Source organism: Centropristis striata, chromosome 2, assembly GCF_030273125.1.
Source record: "Centropristis striata isolate RG_2023a ecotype Rhode Island chromosome 2, C.striata_1.0, whole genome shotgun sequence".
Classification (NCBI taxonomy): domain Eukaryota; kingdom Metazoa; phylum Chordata; class Actinopteri; order Perciformes; family Serranidae; genus Centropristis; species Centropristis striata.
In genome coordinates this window covers 32,485,440-32,505,763 of record NC_081518.1, presented here as the reverse complement: position 1 = coordinate 32,505,763, position 20,324 = coordinate 32,485,440, and the positions used below count along the sequence as shown (strand labels likewise).

The 20,324-nt window shown below is 38.9% G+C and overlaps 1 protein-coding gene across 1 annotated transcript; it reads left to right on the top strand.

Moving 5' to 3' along the window:
* The first annotated feature begins 4,078 nt into the window (after positions 1 to 4,078).
* On the top strand, positions 4,079 to 20,015 carry zdhhc7 (zinc finger DHHC-type palmitoyltransferase 7). The gene is made up of 8 exons (XM_059353429.1): positions 4,079 to 4,279; positions 6,143 to 6,241; positions 12,510 to 12,860; positions 14,375 to 14,499; positions 14,690 to 14,786; positions 15,406 to 15,487; positions 16,022 to 16,152; positions 17,002 to 20,015. Exons 3-8 carry the CDS (start codon positions 12,516 to 12,518, stop codon positions 17,182 to 17,184), a joined length of 963 nt encoding a protein of 320 aa, XP_059209412.1. The 5' UTR covers positions 4,079 to 4,279; positions 6,143 to 6,241; positions 12,510 to 12,515; the 3' UTR covers positions 17,185 to 20,015.
* Positions 20,016 to 20,324: the final 309 nt, after the last annotated feature.

Here is a 20,324-nt window from a genome sequence, read left to right as displayed (position 1 = left end):
GCCATAATGGAGTGAGTGAGAGAAGCAGTTCTGGAAATGGAAAAGGCTTCAGTCCCCGGATTCAGCCTTTAAGCTGCTTTAGAGGATTGCTGGGTATTTTTCCCTCCCTCCCTCTAAAACAGACAGCTGATATTGGCTGTGAACCAGAACAGGAGAGGGCAGGAGCCCTGAGCTTTCACTGCGCAGCTGCACACACACGGCAGAGAAGGGCCAAGCTGCTTTGTCTTGGCTTTATAATCCACACTTGGGAGACACGTGACATCAGAGACTGCAGCCAGGAAGGTCCTGCTGCTCCCTGCTGGGGACATTCTGCTACAAGTGGCTTTTTCTCCCTAAGACCCTGGTCAGGTCAAGCTAAATATTACCCTCAGACAGTATGTTTTTTTTCCTGTTGTCAGTCCCAAAAAATACATGTGGTGACATCATAGACAGGACCAGAAGTGTAACATGCATTAAAGTTGTAACATCTCAGAGAGCAGGACTGCTGAATTACTCATGCATGGATTTGCAGAAGTTCAAGGTTATGGCCACTCTTAAAAAAATTCAAGAGGTGGCAGTGAGTCTTTTGAGAATGACTGAGTTCTGGTCATGCAACTGTAAAATATTTATCCATTTTCTATACCTGGTCAAGGTTGGGCTGCCAGAGCACCAGGGCTGGACTGGCCATCTGGCATACAGGGCAAATGCCCGGTGGGCCGGCAAGACTTTTGGGCCGAACGACTTGAAAAAAACAACAACAAAAAAATTTTCATGTTATGGCCCGGCAGTCTCTATGGCCAATGGTCAATAAAAATCAGGTAGAGGGAGGGTCTAGAGCCCGCCTCCTTGGGCCCATCGGCTGTCAATCAATCAGTCACGGCACAGCCAGAAAATAGAAATGTAAAAGAAACGCATAGAAGTAGCGGAGAAATTAAGAGAAAAACAAACGACAAGCCCTTCAGGCAGATGCTGCAAAATGCGCTAAACTATCTGAAATGTTTGGTGCTGCAGCAGCTGGAGCTGACTCAGCATGGCGCCGCCAGGTGATGATGGAGGAATTAACCTTTAGGGAGTTAGGAGAGAGAGGTGGAAAGATGGCAGCACCCGGCAACATGCCGTAAGAAGCAATAAATATTTATCTGCCTGGCTCAAATATCATGAAGTCAGGTTAATAACTTCATTTTGTTAGCTTGCTAACTTTTTGAACACAGTGTAGCTTGGTGCGATCATCAATGTATCGTGTATAGACTGTGTCTTGTTTACAAACAGTAACGGGTGCGCACGCAGCCAGGAGACAGGAGCAGGAAGAGAGGGAAGTTTCTGTTGCCTCCACTATGTTTGGCACGTCTGAACATTTAATGAAGTTTAACAGTTATGGACTTTAACTTAATGACTTAATTGGTTGAAGTTAATTGACTGGCACAGCAACATAGGCTAGCTGTTGTTACCAGTTTAACATGCTAGTGCCTCGTCATAATTTCATGTTGGTCAGTTCTGTTAGTGTTTGAAGCTGATTTGCTGTTGTCTGTGCTAGCTTGATCAGTTGTTGATAGATTTGGAGTTGATAAACAGACGAGCAGTTGGACGTGAAAATTATGATTTTAGTGTGACAGTGTTAAATGTGCTAGTAGGACATTTCTGTCTCTGCAGGCTAATTTGCTCACCCAAAGGGATCTTTTAGATAAACATTTGTGTCTTGAGCATTAGTAGAACACCATTTTAAAGTGAGCATGGAGTTCCCACTGTACTTTTACAGTACTGTGTGTTCTTTCATTTTTTCCCTGCAGGCCTATTATCTTGCTTTGTTGTGCTGCATGTTATTGCATTTATATTAAAAAGTGAAACATATCCATTCTGACTTTCTGTGTTTTGACACTCTAGGACAGACCTGGGCATTGGGCGGCCCGCGGGCCACATCCGGCCCGTTGGCTGTCCTGGTCCGGCCCGCATGAGGTTACCCAGAAATTAGAAATCAATACAACCGCAGTGCTGTTATTTTGAAGGCGATTTACGTATATCTGAGTTACCCGAGTTACCTCGGTACCTTGTCAAAAACACGTATTGCTTTTTGCATAAAGTTAATAAATTACTGGTTTACTGTATAACATACATGCTCTAAATTGTTTTTGTGGTTTGAATGTAGGCCTATGTTTAGTAGCATTTATTTATTTATTTTAAATCGTAGCTCCATGAAAATAAAAATAAGACATTCCTTGGTCACTGTGAATCCACCATAAGAGCAATAACAAACATTAGCATTAGCAATTGAGCAAACAAGCACTTTTACTATAGTTGAGACAACAAATATAGCCACTAATACATATGACAGAAGAAAATGAACTTTACCAAACCTTGTGTCCTGTCAGCCAGCCACTATAGAAGCCTTTTTGATACTTTATATCAACTTTATATGAATTACGACGCACTCGTTATTATTTACCGTTCGTTTTTCATTTAACCGTTCCACCTGTTATTTCCTGTCACTACCTTTCAAAATGAAAGCACTCGTTTCACACTGGACGGCACCTTTTCAAAATAAAAGCATCATAACATTGTAAAACACCTATAAAATATACAAACAAGCACCAATACCACACCAATAGGAACCTTGCTAAAGGTAATTTACTCCACATTTTAAACAGTCTTATCATAGCATGTATTCTTATCAGTAGCAGCCCAAAACCAGATAATTTACTGTATTTTATAAAGCGATTAAATTAATATTGAGCAGAATTTAGTTCAGAGTTTTGGTCCGGCCCCTGCAACCTTCGTGGTATTGGTCATGTGGCCCCTTGGGGAAATTAATTGCCCACCCCTGCTCTAGGATGAGGGCTGTCTAATGTAGCCTAAATGTAGTGTAGTGTGGAGTTATATAGTTAAGATATCTACTTGGTTAGGAGAGCACTAACATACTTGATGAGTTATCAGTTGTGGTGGGCCGGTCGGGGCAAAAATGCCAGGGCTGATTTTTTGTCCCAGTCGAGCCCTGCAGAGCACTTCAAGTGCAGAAGGATTTAAAAAGTATCTTCACACTGCAGACTTGATATTCACTGTCAAGGTGTACACGAATCAAGTTTAGAGAGTTTGATCATTGATTTATAAAAAATATGGGAATTCATTTGAATCAATAGCTTATTGGAATGGTTGGGAAAATATACATCAAGAAAGAGTCACACATTTGAACATGGTTTTCAGAAAGTACACTAAAAACACTTTTGTCTCTTCATGGAATTAATTTACAATAACAGTAACAGTTTAAAAACATAAGGATCTCAGGCTCCTTACTTGAAGGCAATCACTGATCCATGCCGCAGTTGCAACATCTCCTCATGTCAAAGTTCATAAAAAGGCATCAAAATAGAGCGTGTTTATCAAAATAAGTGTAAGGGTAGAAATCCCCTTGCAGCTCCTGATGAAGATCAAGGCCAAACATGCAATTTGTTCTGTCCCTGAAGGAGCAATTTATGTTAAAGAATCAGTCCAACATTTGAGTGATTGCATAATGGAAGAGATTCATTTTATTGTGCCATCTTATTTTAGCTGTTATGTTAAGCTAATAAGTCAGTTAATTTGAACATATTTTTTTAAGTAGTATTATTCAATTTGGTTGATTAATCCTCTGAAGTCCAGGAGATTTTGGTTCAAATTTGTCAACTTCCTTTGCATTTATTTCTGTCTCTTTTAAGCATCTTTCAGTCTGTCCTTACATCACATGCATGGCTCCTTTTTCTCCACACAAACTTGGCTATCAGTCAGATTTTTCATTTTATTTTAATTAACAAAATTTAAGCTGCCAGGAATGGAAAATACAAACAAAAGACACAGGTGTCTATGGAAATGTACCAATTTTTTTAAACCATTTTTACACACAAAAACAGCAGAAAAAATAAAAAATAATAAAACTACAAAACAGTCTATTTTCATGTCTCCTGTCTTTTTTTCAATTAGCAAAAGTGGCCTCTTGGCAAATGTCCCTGCTTTACTGTATTTTAGCCAATAGCACCCGCGAGTGGACAACTGAGATTATCGCAGTTTTGTATCTGCTATTCTGTCACAACCCACGAGATGACGCTATTAAAGCAAACATTATTTTTCCGGGCATTTCGCGAACACTGACGGAGAAACCCGAAGTGAACCCCGGAAGCTCCGTCGACACTGGTCCCTGTCAGCCAGCCCGTTGTTAGAGCGATGTGTTTCTGCCGCTGCGGGTACGGCTGCGTTGGAACTGGAGTTTACCTCAAACGGGACTTCAAAATGTATTAAGACGAGAATCCCAACACAAGATATTAGGAATATTAAGGTATGTCATTTAGCTTGTCACTTGGGAAGGCTCTGCTTATGCAGTCGTCGCCTGTATACAGTGTTAGCATGCCAGTGCTAGCTGATAGTGGCTAGTTAGCAAAAGAGATTTACCATCCAGTCTGGATGCATGTGAAGTGTCAGGCTAGCTAGCAAGCAAGCTGTGTGTGTGTGTGTGTGTGTGTGTGTGTGTGTGTGTGTGTGTGTGTGTGTGTGTGTGTGTGTGTTTGTGTGTGTGTGTAGTTTCAGTCACGACCTTTACATGTATCATTGCAGCATCATTGTCTGCTGAAATTAAAGTATTATTGAGCTGTAATTCAAGGTTGGCCAACCTTCAAACTAATGTTTCCCACTCACACTATTAAAAAATGTGAAAATGTTATTTGTATTTTAGTGTAGGAACTCAACATGGACTATACACTGAAAAAAATTTGTGACATTTACCTAAAAAAAGCTAAGCAAGTTTTTCCACACAGAAAGCGTTTGTAATCTTTACTCAGGCTGTTCCTAAGTAATATTTATTTAATAGAACCACTTTTGAAAAAATGAAAATACACAAGTAAATTGCAGATTCACTGATCCCTCAATTACATTTTACTTGGAAATATCAACTAATTAAGCCAATTAACTGGTTTAGTGAATGTTACTTGGAACGGATTATTCAATTTACATACAAAACTGAGGACACATAATAACAAACAATCACAAAGTAATGCACTACATGAAAAACTGCTATTTTAAAGTAAAAGCACTGAATTTGTATTTCTTTTTAGAATTTATATAGATATATAGATTGAAATAATAACTACAGGGCCAAAAAAAAAAAAATTTCCCAGTGTAATTGCATATTTCTACAGGCGGTTTGTTTGGCTTCAGAAAGGGGGGAGACAGTGTTCAATAGTTATAAAAAAGTATATCTCAGTAGTTGCTGCTTGTCAGTATTAAAACTGTAACTTGGTGGTTTGGACAGAGAACTCAGCTACATTGAGGTGGTCAAAATAACCCCAGAGTCGGAGTCAATCTAGAAAAATCTGTGATCAGTCATTCAACAGACTATTAGCAGAAAATATTTGCAGTGTCACCACATTGCTATGAATAGCGATCATGATCATGGGTGTGTAGCCTGGGAGTAAAAAGGGAACACAAATCCTGGGCACTTTGAAGACTCATTCAGTTGGGAAGGAAGCAAGTATTGTACAAACTTTGTGTGGTAACTGTAAATGTTTTGGGGTTCCCATGGGCACTGGAAATCCTTGATCCTTAACTTTAATGTTGAGTTTTCAATGTTGTAAAGTGCTTGATTGAATGAATTTAAGTAATATGCGAAGTTTACTGACAAACAGGTGACACGTTTTTCTTTAATTTGGTTCTCTTCTGTATGCTGTCAGAACGATCATTTGGTTGTTTATAGCACATGACACCTTATTTAATGTGATAAAGAATTGAAACCATTACCATACTATATATATTGAATTTACTGTATATAATAATGCTATTTATCACGGCTCTAAGGTTTGACTCTTTGATTTCAGTTTATTAGGTACACCTAGCTAAAAGGTAATACAGTCTAATATAACAGCCCTGCAATTAACCCTTCCTTCACAAATGTCATCATGTATTGTTTGGTGAAAACATTTTTTTATGATTCTGGTCATTATGGAGGCTGAAGTTTGTGTGACATTTTAATTAGATGTGCTTCTAATGCATGGTCTACTCAACAGTCCAAATAAAGAACAGTTTCAACAAAACAAAACATTTTAACCTAAAGCCTGGTGTATACTTTACTAATAAATGGGCAACTGAGTTTTTAAAGTTGAATGTGTTTTGATTCCAAGTTAAACGTGTGTGTGTGTGTCTTTTTCAGGTGTCAGCCTACATGCTAACCTACATATGTACTTCATCCTGAAAGCTGGACCAGGAGGTACATACCAAATCATGTTATTGTGAGGAGAGAACACATTAGGTAGGTTTCCCCACATTTTCCCCAGTTTGCATGTCTTTTGTTTCCCAGAACCAAGTGTGTAACAAGTGCAAACAGAGCCTGGCAGCTAACCTCATGTTGTCTGTTTACCTCTTTTGCAAAGGCTGGTAGAGTGACATTCCTTATTTTGGCTTTCGCTGGCAAAAAGGAGGTTTTCTAGAAGGTGCTGAGTTGTAGACACGTTTGCTTGACAAGTCATTTGTAACCTGGCTGAATGCTTTCTAAATTCTTTTGGGCATTTTTTAGTTTGGCCAGTAACACTCAATGCTAATGGGTTTATATGCATTTTAAAGTATAATAGTAGAAATTGGTTTGCACAATGACAAAAATCAAGATTAATTTGCCCAATATTGAGATCATAACTTAGAAACACCATGCATTTTTAACTTTAAATATAAATCTAATGAAATAGAAAAACTAGATAATAAATGAGAACAAAAATATAAGACCAAATGTGTTGTAGTGCACTGCCACAAGCTACTGACAATTCCTAAACATATGTACAACCTTTTGGGAAACTATTCAGCATATATCAGTCAGTATCTTGAAGAAAATTAACAGAATCCAACTGCTGTGAAGGAAAAGGGTGCACTGGATTGATAGCACAAGACAAAATTACAGCACAATAATGGTTTTATCTCGATTATCTTGTTTTCATAATTGTTGGAAGCCAAAATTGAAAATAACATTTAGTAATGTCCAGTCTTAGACAGGAATGCAGGAGAAAGAAGCCTCAAGCTGCCGCCAATCATCTTCAAACATTGCCTGGATGTCCTGAAATAGCTTGAGTGTTGTTATAGCTTTATTAAAGTTGTTGTCAAAAATACCATAATTTTGACAACTGTTACCTCTACTTTTACAACGAATAGTGTATTGAGTTTTGAGTGTTTTATAAAACAGGCCATTAAAAACAGTCCAGGTACTGGTTTTGTGTGTAAGGTTAGTGACTATTCGATTCTTTGTGATGTTTTTAGTCGTGTCAACATTTTCACCCAGGGGTGGTTTTATTTTTGGCTCTCACTGTTTTCAGGAGGACTTACATTAGGTTGGCCATTATGCTGTTTGGCAATTTGGAAATGCGACAGTGAAACATAAACTCACTTAGCAAATCGAAACCCATTTATTTCAGGAATATTTTCGGCTACTGTTTCATCTAATTTTCTTTGACAGTAGATGCCAGCCCTTGCTATGGCATGGTGTGTGATGACTCTGCAACAGAGGGCCCGGCAACGTGATCTGAGCAGGATGAGACTGAGGTTACTGCAGGTTGTGTATGTCAGAGAGAGGAGAAGTAAAGAGATAAGGATAGGGGGAGAGAGAGATGGGGACCAGTGGCTCTTGTGTTGTGCCCTCTGACTGGGAAGGGCAGACAGCTGGACAAGCAGCTGGTGTGGCTTTAATGGACCTCCCTTTTATCGACCACAAAAAAAATCAATACGCCTTAAACTAGCCAAGAGCGTTTTCTGCCCTCTTAAGGACAATGCTATTTTGTGGTTCAACAGGAAAACAGCAAGCTGCTGTTGATCCGTAGTAAGCAACATTGTTTGTTATTGAATACACTTGTTAAAAATGATATGGACAGAGGCACCCTTCAGCAGGCAATAATGCTTCTACAAATAGCGTTGCTAAATATATACATAAATATAACTTCATCCCGACACATGTAGCGCGGCCTGTGCGGTCATGCATGTGCTCTAAATTACTCCTCGTACACTTCTGTTATAGGTGAGTTTACTGATTGAGCCTGTTTTGTGAAGTATTTCCAACCTGCAAAAACTGATGGTGTTTTCATTTTTCTCCTGTCATTGTGACATACTGCTCTGAATTAGTTCTGCCAAGAAAAGGAATGAGTCAGATAAATTAGTCAGTATCATTTTCTGAGCAGACCCTGATACATCTTGTCTTTAGCGGTCAGTGAATGTAGTTGGTGATGCTGTTAACTGTGGCCTCCGTCACTTTGATGTGTGAAATAATGCTATAAACAGAGAAAGTGATTTCCTCCAGCCTCATGTCCAACCTTGATCCTTTTCAGAAACATGGACCTTTAAGGCCATTCAGCTGTGCACTCAGTGACGCATGCTGTCGTGTCATTAATTGCAACTGTGGCGGCTGTTTATTTTGTTGTTCTGCTTACTTGCTCACAAAAGTCTGTGTTTCCAGTGTTTTAATGTTGTTTGGTTGGGCCTTTTCAACTGCTGCACTTGTGAGGGTAAAAAAATCAAAGGATTTGAAAAACATCATGCTTTATAGAGCCAGTACCACATTATTGAACAGTCAGCAGTGCAGCCTCCTTCCACATATAAATTAAACAATGGAGAAAAAACAATGCTTGAGATAACACCGTTTTATTTAACCCCACATTTATACATATCTAGATGATGATCACGTTTCTATGTGATAGTATGTAGCTTAAATTAATAACAGGCAATTATATTTTACACTGCCTTTGGTGATGGTTTGCCATTTACAATGTGTGCTTCTGTGGATGCTGCCATTATTGTGTGATGTAATATAGATGTTTCTTAATAAACCCGGGGTCAATGGGTTTGCCCCACCAAGTCAGAATGCCCACTTTGAGTGGTGTTCCATTGTACTTTTCTGAGAACAAGGTCAGAAATCTTGGATTTGCGATGTAGCTTAATAAGAAAGATTATTATTTTTATTATTATTATTATTATTATTTTAATAGACGTGAATATGCACAGAGACAAGCGTAGAACAGATAGAGAAAAGCTTTATAGTGTCTTTCATTGTAATTACCCCAATCCCCACTGAAATGTTTGTTTCCAAAATTTGAGCTTTCTAAAAAACATTTCTCTTGCATATCAAGCAGTTTGTCTCTGAAAGGGTATCATTTTGCAAGACATGTAACTCTGTTCAAGGCTGGCTTTGTCCTTATTCTCAGTTTATGCAAACAAATTCTCATCAGGCGCTCCAGGCGATGGATGGATCTGTTTCCGTTCTGTACAATTGAACGTGACGCGCCATTGAGACAGGGTATTTCTGGCAGAAGTGGCAAGTTGACCCATCCATGGCTCCTTGAAATTTGTTTAGTACAAAAGAGAAAGACCTGTATTTCATCATATTACACATATAGGCACACACACACAAACACACACACACACACACACACACAAATGTGCATTATCAATGCATGAGGTAAATTACATTATTAGAAATATATGTGAAATGTGTGTTTCTCTGTCAAATAGTGAAATTTGAATTAAAAGCGTTTTGCAGAATAGCCTCAGGTAAGCCATTTTAAAGTCAGCAGCATAGATTAGGCCTATCAGTTGTAGTTCTTGGAGAACATATATTGATGTATCAGCAGCCATGTCAAGCCTTTAACCAACCCAATTTAAGTGCTCTTACTAGCTTGCCCGTCTTGGAGCATAAAAATGTTAAACAGCCAGTAGCAGGAGACACATTAAGTATACTTACCCTTGATCAATTCCTATGGAATCATTATGTGGCCTGAACTGGACTGGAAGTTAGAGGTGTGATTCTGTGGCTGTCAGTAAGACATCTTTGCTGGTGTGGTTTTCAGCTCTGCAAACCAAAAACTTTTCATCCCTTGTTGGCATTTCCATTCTGCGAGCAATTTAAACGACACCCACTGACATGGAAAGTTTTTGGATGCAAGCAGAAACCAAACAGCGTGTGTTGCTTGGAAGGCCGCCTGGTTGGCTAGTCAGCTAAAGACTGAAAGCTTTGCTCTGCACCACCCATCTCACTGGAAATGTCTCATTTGATTTAAATGCTTAGCAAAAGGAAGTCATTTGCTTCAAAGCATTACATCAGTCTCCCAGAACACTGCATCAACAAATGCAATAAGCATGTCTACCTCACAACTTGAGTCAATTCTGTGGCTGAATAATTACTTCATATTGAGTTACTGGTAAGGTGTAAAAGCATTTAACACAGGATTCTTCAGTGAAAGGTGACTTTGATTTCACATGTGTACATGTCAGATAGAGGAAAGGTGTATTTCATGTCATTTAGCCTTTTTTGTCTTAAAAATACCCCATAAATTACAGTTTTCTCTGTGTTGTGCTGTTGAAAGCAACATTATTAGACATCCCTAATGTACAACACAGCATAGCAAGTTTATATTCCCCTCCCTATATGAGACAATGACAGACTTTAAAGGTCACAGAGGAACCTTACTGCTATGTCAATACATTCTCCATTTAGCACCTTTTCACTTTAACAGGCAGTGCATTCTACACAGTGAAATATACTTTTATCTACTACATTGGTATCATCAGTAGCCAGCCAAATGTTATTGTCATGAAAGAAAAGCTTTGAGGCTTGGGATTTGAAAGCTTTTTTAAAACAGATGCACAGTAAACTGATCATTATTCTGGGTTTGTTCAAGTGTTTTATGAGCAAATAAGCATTATCACATTAAATCTACTAGAATAAATTAACTTGAGGTATTATGTTTCATTGTATTAAAGTGGTAAAAAGTTTTGTGTTTGTGTAATATGGAAAGAATAGATAATACATTACAGACATTAGACATTTTGGATGTGACCTCTGGAACCATAAATATTTGTATGAATGCATTTACACAAAAGAAATCTGAAATCAAAGGTTATAAAGTAGGGTTGCAGGATTTGGAAAACCACTGATATTGTAACTGCAATATAATTCACATTATTGGAGTAGATGATCATTTTTGCATCATTATTCATTATTCATTATTCATTCATTATTTTCTTCTTTAATTGGTTTACTTTGTCTCAGTGGATCACAGTGAAGCCTGCCAGTAGAAGGTAACCGGGTCTACGGATTATTATTAGCCTGTATTCCTCACATGTTCCTCAGCTGCAGGATCAGTTTTCTAAATGGATCAGGTCAGCCATTGATTTATCTTAAAGCTGCGAACAAAGTCTCTTGGGCAGGTCATGAGCATTCTCTTGTGACCTTGACATAAATACAGAAGAAGAAACTACAGTGACTCATCTTTCTTGTAATAACGGCTGCATGGCACAAAGCGCCCTGAGAGTTGAGTCCAAGGTTGACTCATTCTTTATCATACTTTTTCTGTGCAGCATTACTGGCCTGGTTTAAGGATGGTGATGTTAGTTGTCCAACAGTTTGGTATGAGCAAGATGTCTTTACAGTTCCTGGCAAGATTGTTACAAAACAGTAAAAAAAAAAAAAAAAGGGTGTAAAAAGTGCTTATTTGACTTGTTTCTTGAAAGACAGGTCGATGTTTCATGATTTAGTGGGCTCTTTGTATTGTATAAAGTACATTCAAAGAGTACACTTGATGAACAGTACTTCTGTCTTGTGCAGTACATATATAGCATTATTATCATGTTATGTCATGTATGAGTGTTATATACTTCTCCTTACATGTTCTTATTAGCTGTATTGATAAGTGTCTATCATTCTGCCTTCATAACAGTCTTTCTCAGTCCGCCTCTTGTGGTTTTTTTTTCAAACTTTTTCAGGTATCTATAGAATGTTGCTTTCAATTTTGTATTTTACCCGAAATTCTGCCGTATCGGGATAGGCATTTGGAGGAAACCTGACAACTTGATTATCTGTAATGTTAACGAACAATTAATTGATTAATCGCTGCAAAATAATATATATATATATATATATATATATATGTATATACAGGACTATGCAAAAATCTGTTTTGATAACTTTTATTTTGAAAGGACGAAAAAAGACTTACTGTCGATCATGAAATTAACTCAAGTGATATTATACTGTAAAGATAACGTCAAGGAGTTCAATGTTTATGTTTTAGCTCCCGGAGAGGTATGAGGTTAGATTTCACAGTAATCTTACATATTTAAATGGTTTTAGTGTTAGAATAATTTTTAGACAAAATTAAACCTAGTAATTCATGCTAGCAAGGTTTGATACAGTAAGATAGTTTTGCTCAAATTAATACTCTAATTTCTCTGTGTTTTATAATTGTTATTGCAACTTTCAGTTTGCAAACTGTAGCTTTATCCAACTTAATTCTCTGCTCGTAGGCTTATTCACATACGCCCGCAGAACTGAACACTATCAGTGAGTACTGATACGCAGTCATAGATAAAAATTAGAATAAAAAAATACACAGATCGATTAAAATTTCCATGTGACCAACCAAATTAACGACCATTAATCGATCATCGATTGATTATTCCCATCCCTACTACTGTATATGTCTTATTTATGTTTACTGTGGGACGATGGAGATGGAAGCCTTAAATATAATATTTCCTCTCCCCCCCCCCAGGTCGGGATGCAGTCTTCAAACCACCGACTGAGAGATATGGAGCAGCACCACCCGCTGCTGTCGGCAGGTGCAGATGTGGAGACGGGGAGCCTGGCAGCCGGTGTGATGGTTGGAGGTCCCCACGCTGGCCATACAGTGGGCAACCGCACACTGTGGTTCATTCAGGACAGCTGTGGGATGGTGTGTGCAGGCATGACCTGGTTCCTGGTGCTGTATGCTGAATTTGTGGTGAACTTTGTTATGCTGCTGCCGAGCAAGAACTTCTGGTACTCGCTGCTGAACGGGGCCACCTTCAACTCCCTGGCTGTGCTTGCACTGGCCTCACATCTGCGCACCATGATGACTGACCCGGTAAGGAATGTTAGGGGAGGAAAATTGGGTGAGGAGGGAGGGTAAGAGGAAAGAAGGGCAAAGAAAATAAAGTCGGTGAGTAAGACGGAGCTCGCACTACAATAAAAGGTACATTAGTTTGAAGCTCTTAAAGCATTATACAGAATTAATGTTGGACTTGCAGCAAAATGAATCATCTCTCGTACAAATTAATTAATGGCCCTTCCAGTCTGAATAGAATTGGGAGGGGTCAGGAGTCATACTCTAGTAGTTGCCATGGCAGTGCGAGCAGGAAGCACTGCCATAGTCAGACACTTGTAGTGATTCATGGATGAGCTGAGGGGCGTGTGAAGGATGCTGTGTGGGAAAACTGTAGTGTCTATTTATTTTTGTTAATTTAATTTGCTAATCTGCAATGAGGGTTTTGTTTTTTTACCAGATGTTCCTAGAAAATAAAAGGCCCAAGAACAAAGTCAGGAACATCTTCATATTTCTATCCTTAAAAAATTGAGTTTACCTTGCATACTACTTTCACTGACAGCTGCTTTGTAATTCTCTTGTATTATATGAAGCATTTTATTGTTTTAAGCATTCCATAATGTGGTATGACTTTTCCAACTGCAGTTTTTGATGGTACAGTCAAAAGTAAGTGCCACAAGGACTACGGCCACACAGTATATTGTTTTTGTTTTGTTTTTATTGACTGCCATAGGGCACTTTGGGATTTTTTTAGTTTGTTGAAAGACAGTATCAGGAGGGAACTGTTATTCTTTTTTTATTGGTGCCCTTTGCTCAGTTAAATGTTCACTTTTTTCAAAAATAATATTTCAAACAATTTATTGTATTGGACTGAATACACTTAAATATCTGTTTTTTATTTATCGCAAGTAATGTCGTTATTACAACATCAAAAACGTTATTAATATTTTCCTCATGTTGTGCAGCCCAAAACGGGATTATTCTGCATGTTGTCACTGATCATTTGTTGCTACCATTTGTGAATTCATGCTTCAGGGGGTTGTGGGTCAGATACAATGCTGTTGCTGCAATGTTGACTCATGTTTACTCAGAGAAACTAGATGCCAGATGACAGCTCCACTGGTGCTTTGCAACCCAACAGCCCAGACTTAACAATTGTTCCATTTACACAGAGCATTGTGCAGCAGTGTGTCAAATTTGAAAGGTCTTTAATTTATTTGTGCGTTTCACTTTAAGAGGTTGTTACATCCGACTGTGATTAACAGGTAATTGCTGCATTGTAGGCTCCCAGAAGAAAGATATTGCTTATATTCAAAAGCACCAAACGGTGCCCGTATCTCCTGCAAATTCAGTCAAACACCCAATCTTACTTAACTTCCCAAGACTAGTAATTATTGGAACAGAGAGAACAAGTAGTGGGTGATTTAAGCCTAGAAATGTTGAAACAATTGTTCAATCATTGCATACACAAAGACACACAGACATAATGACATAATGGATTTTTTGGACATTTGTAACTGACAGCACTTGTCTTTGTCTGTCTATCCCCTTGGCAGGGTGCAGTTCCTAAGGGTAATGCAACCAAGGAGTACATGGAGAGTTTACAGCTGAAACCTGGTGAGGTCATATACAAGTGCCCGAAGTGCTGCAGCATCAAACCTGAGAGGGCACATCACTGCAGGTCGGTCTAACTGTCAGAGTCAATTTAACACAGAACTTAACTGTGACAGGCTCCTTTACTCAACCCTATAGCATCCACATTGTGCTTTTGAAAACATCTGTATGTGCACATTTTGTGTAAACAGCAGCAGTAAAACTTAAGACACGAGTCAGTGTTTCTTGATTTAACATCTTCTCTCTTCTGCCTGCAGTATTTGTAAAAGATGTATCAGGAAGATGGATCACCACTGTCCCTGGGTCAATAACTGCGTGGGAGAAAAGAATCAGAGATTTTTTGTTCTTTTCACTGTAAGTAAACAGAAGTACACTTATGCAGTAGTCCATTTATGTTAACAAGGAGTACGGAAAGGATAAGGAATGCACAGTTCACAAGTGGTCATTCCTTTATAGCACTTAACTTTCCTGATAATTCATTAATAAGCAATAACTTAGCATTGTCTCCGTCAGATGATTAAAATGTCTTGACTTTCCTGTAGCAGTGGTATTGAGTACAGCAACAACAGGCCTCCATGAAATGTACACTCATAGTTATTTATGACTCTTTAAACAATGTCAGCACTTTTTTATGTCTTCATATGCTGACTGGAACTTATTTGATTTCAATGATGAAATCATAACGCTGTCATATATGGCAGTAGAGTAGTACAAGGTCACCTGTACCATGAAAAGTTTAGTTAGCTCTTCTTGCAGATTGACTGATAGACAGTTATACTTAAAGACAGACAGAGACAGAGAGAGAGAGAGCACAACACAGCACCATATGTTGTGTTGTTGTTGTTTTTTTAGTGGCAAGTCAAAAGATTTTATTACCAATGTTAAATTCATGCAGACCAACCTTGTGGGATAGGAGTGGTATGGCCTCTCTTAATTTTTTTCTCTCATCACCCCCCTCTCCTACTTTCTGCAGATGTACATAGCCTTGATTTCTGCCCACGCCCTGGGCCTCAGTGGTATGCACTTCTTCACCTGTATTAAAGTCCAGTGGAATGGTAAGTCTTGCAGCATCGAGTCAAAAAAGACAAACGCAGAATGTCAGAGATGAGTCAGAAATGCAGCTATTTATACAGGACATAGAGACTGCTTATAGAGATGAGGAGCTACAGAGCGGAGTGGAAAAAAGAGAGAGAGATTGTTATCCTTCTTGTAAGAACAGCTGCTCTGCACAGGTCATTGGAGTTGCGCAGCACACTCATCACAGAGCTGCCATTGATCGTTCCCTGCTCCCTTGCCAGTCCTTCTATAGAAATGAACCTGAAAATGAAGATCATATTTCATTCTTCGAGCCTCTATCGCCCTCTACAAGTAAAAACTACTCTTACAAGCGAGGAAATATTTCCACCCAGTTGTTTTCCATGCTAACAACTGTTCCAGGCTCCTACGACAGGTGCAAAATGTCATGTATACCAGAGCTCATCATTAGTTAGATAGATTTAGTCTGAAAGCTTGTTAGAATAATTTCAGTTTTTCAGTGCTAAATCTCCAAAAAAAAACCCTAATTTTCCTTGCACTCCTCCTGTTACCAGAGTGCAGTGACTTCTCTCCAGGAGTGTCTGTGCTGCTGCTGATCTTCCTCTGCCTCGAAGCCATCCTCTTCCTCACTTTCACAGCTGTAATGTTTGGTACGCAGATCCATTCCATCTGCAATGACGAGACGGTCAGTATCCACTGCGCCACACAACCTGTTTTCCTCACAACTAGTTTTTGTGTGTGGCAGCGAGGGTCACTGTAAGATGACAAGGGAACTTTTATCGTGATCAATCCCTTCGGCTCTTCAAGGGTATAGTGGCAAGAAAGAGTATGTGTACCCTTTGAAGTTATCTCGTTTTTTGCCTTAATTCATCATAAAATGTGATCTGATCTGCATCTAAGTCCCAAGTGTAGTCAGGAGATAGCAAACCTGGAAGCAAATCAATGAAACAAGATTTGAGTGAGATGTGGAGCTACATTGACCAATAAAAACACTCATGGATGTGTTCAATAAAGAAATATTTGTAATTGTTTGTGTGTTATTAGCTGAAGCACATTATGTTTTTCTATACTTGGGACTTAGATGCAGATCAGATGACATTTTATGACACATTTATGCAGAAAACTAGGTAATTTCAAAGGATGCACATACACACTTTTATTTTGTATATAAAAAAGTTTGTCCCCAGCTTAAGTGTAATTTTCTATCTTAGCTGGCTGATATGTAAGCATTATGTTTGAAAAAAAAATTCTGAATTTCTGAAAGATTTTTATGAAAAATAATATCGGCTATTGTTTTTCTGAATTAACAATCTCATTAATTTAGACAAGCCTGGTACTCAATAATTCAGAAAAACAAGGGCAGAATTATTTTTCCATAAAAACTTTTCTTTGCAATCATTATCTTAAAAAAAAAAACGGGCAAATATTTTTTTCTAAAGTGAATGCATTACGCTTCAGTATGGTAATGAGCCAAAACAAATGGATAACTTAATAAGGAATATTTTATTTACCAAGGGGGTTAAATGTCTTGCAGGAGATTGAACGTCTTAAAAATGAGAAGCCCACATGGGAGCGTCGCATGAGATGGGATGGAATGAGAGCTGTGTTTGGGGGGTCGCCCTCCCTGCTGTGGTGCAATCCATTCACAGGCCTACGTCTGCGGCGCCTGATGCTGTTGACCCAAGGTCGCCGCAGCGGGTCTGAGTTCTCTGTCTGAGAATGGAGCAGACTGATGCAGCTCACCAACACTTGACCATCTCCGAAGCAAGAATTCTCGTACGGCTTCGGGCTTGGCTGGACCTCTGCTAGCTGAGGCTGTCCTTTGTGTGTGTGGGTGACAGGGGGACGGACAAACGGCTCCAGTGGGACTCTGACAGTTTGTATTCTCACTCTCACATGCCGATGTAGACCCGGCTACTCTGGTCTACGCGAGAACGCTGAACAACTGGAATATCGTTTCTAAAATGAGCAGATGTTTTGGTTTGTTTGTGTGTTTTTAGATAAAGCATGCAGTATGTAACTCAAGTGAGTCTTTTATTCCTTGTGAGACCGTCGAAGGTGCTGTATAAACTCAACTCGTACACCCTCAGTACACGACTGCAGTAGTTTGTTTCCCTTGCTGCGCACATGAGATTCAAAATCAGTGTTTGAATCTGCAACATATCTTTCATCATCACTGGACCCCCACAAGTGGATATAAATGGGAAAATGCTTAAAGTGTTCTATTGTACCCAGACAAGGGAATCACAGTCAAGGACATGCACTACTTACATGGCACTTGAGAGGAAGTCTGAATATGGTGCACAGCGGATATTAGAAGTGGAACTGCCTTGATTTGCATGTACAACAGCTCAATCAGTCCCCATCTCAGCCAGGAAATGAGGCTCTCACTATCTTCAAATGAATGGACACAAGCCTCATTCTTATTCAAGAGGACCTATCTGTTCATCCTCTTCGTCATGTTTTTCCTTCGTTGGGCTGGAATCGTTTATTCTTTAGGCTACTCGGGCCAGTAGAAATAATTTTTTTAAATAACTGCTGAAGCTTCTTTATCTTTCATCATAGTAAAAACTGCTCCTCAACAGTTGACCACAATGACTCACTGCAGATGACTACTGTTCTTCTGGATCTTCATTCGAATAAAAAAAAAAATCACCGTTTTGTATTTGTTATAGGTACAGTATGTGTCCATAACTTTGCCATTCCACCACTCCGACATGCTGCTTCACTTGTTATTATTTACAATCAGTGACCCCCAGAACGCTGATAAGCCTCCCTGTGTTTTCATAAAGAAGCCATTCAGGTTGAAATACTTCGGCTGCTAAAAGACTGAATGTTATGATGTGATCATGGTTTTTCTCATACAGTTTCTCTCCAAGTGTAAAACTCAAGGCTACTTCTATGTATAGTTGGAATCTGTATCCAAGAAAGGATAAGATTTCATAGCATTTAAAAAATAAAAAAAACTTAACTTACCCTCGAGACAGAGCCCAGCTTCACAGAGGGGCTTTGCATGCTCCTCGGCCACCGAGTGGTGCGACATTTTTAAAAGGAGAACTTAAAATCACTGGCACAACCTCCTCTGGCTCGTTGTGAGCTCACTCTGATCTACAGAGCCAAGCTCCATTGTGCAGTCAGGATTAAAAAGGAGCTGCTTGGCTGACAGAGGCAGAGGTACAAGGCTCATTATACTAGCTTTAATATTGAACAAAGTCTCGCTGGAGCTCAGCAGATGCTTGCGAGGCCTTTTCCTACTTCACTCCAGAAATGTCAAGACTGTAACAGCTAGTGGCAGGACAGTGGCACATACTTTCCAATGTTATTAGAACACTTAACCATGCCTTTTTAAAAGCATTCAGTCATGTGAAGCTAGCAGCTTGAAAAATGTTGTCGCCATGTTCATGAAAGTGTTTTCATTTTGTGACAACTTGTCTCCTGTTTTACTCTGCATAATTAATGGGCCTGTTTGCACTTGGGGAATGTGGCTTTTTGAATCTAGAGTTCAGGATTTGAAGTCCTGACTGATAAACTGGTATGGTCAAATCAAGATTATCAAAGTCTCATTTTTATGCCATGTTGGTTAATGTGCTGATGCAGCGCCGCAACGAGTCAACTAATCAATTAGATGATCAACGAAAAAATTGCCAACTATTTTGATAATTGATTAAGCATTTGTTCATGCAGAAATGGCAGAACATGCTGTTTTCAGCCTGCTTTTCTCTGTTTTATATCACATTAAACTGAATATCTTTGAGTTTTGGACTTACATAACAAGACATTTAAAGACATCACAGACACTTGGATGGACATTTTTCACCATTTCCTAGAATTTTATAGGCCAAACAATCGATAAAATGATCTACAGATTATTCAATAATGGAAATAATTGTTAGTTGCAGCCCTATACTGCTGTTTGTTCTAATCTGTGGTTGCCAGGAGAAGGAACTCCACTGTTTACACATGATAATATCTGATGCTCTGTGGGCTTTATTGTTTTAACGAACATGCTGTCATTGGAATGTAAAACGTATCTGTAATGGGACTAAGGGACACAGTACTGAAAGCTAACTGATATCAGGGGATTTTATTAATGCTGGCATCTCGTTTATCATGTCATTCTGCTGGGTTTATCACCTCAGCAACAGATGAAATGCTGGGAGAATATCATTTTCTTATTCATCTCATACTTCTCTATATTCAGCGTTCAACAAGTCCTGTATACCCTAACATGCTCAGTGTACTTTTCAATTTATGAGGTGCAAAAGGAAAGGGAGTCAGGTGCAGCCAAACACACAGCATATCTTTAAAAGATAACTACAGGAAACAATGTGCTGTTTAGTTCAGCTGCTAATCAAGCAACAGTTGCAGGTATTAATGGCAGAATTACATCAAGAGACAATAAGAGGAATAATAAACAAAATGTCATTAAAATAGACGTGACTGTCTAAAGCAGGACTTGAGGTAACAGGCAGGACTAATACACTGTAAAACTTTTTGTGGTATTTGTAGGAAGTAGCAGAAAATCAGCGTTAGTTATGCATTGACAAATATTCCTGTGATGACTGCGTATGAATATGTGATGTTGAATGGTATCATTTGGGTAATGGTCCTGTGTCATGACCAAACCCCAATGCTGCAATCATAGTGTCTTCAACTGGGATTCTGTTGGTTCATGCTCAGCAATAGAATCAATGAATGATGTTTTTAAAGGCCGGTAATTGTATTTTCTCCCCCTTCTGCTGTATGACTTATTATTAACATACAATCACCATGGGGAGAGGATTGTGTGACAATGTGATACAACACTATTCTGTCAAAGTTTCTTTCTCACTAGTTTGCTGTTAAAAGGGATTTGCG

Excerpts from the sequence above, each read along its gene's own strand:
- zdhhc7 (XM_059353429.1), top strand. The coding sequence starts at position 12,516 with ATGCAGTCTTCAAACCACCGACTGAGAGATATGGAGCAGCACCACCCG. Across the intron at positions 15,488-16,021 it reads TATTAAAGTCCAGTGGAATG|AGTGCAGTGACTTCTCTCCA; the intron begins GTAAGTCTTGCA and ends TCCTGTTACCAG. Across the intron at positions 16,153-17,001 it reads CCATCTGCAATGACGAGACG|GAGATTGAACGTCTTAAAAA; the intron begins GTCAGTATCCAC and ends AATGTCTTGCAG.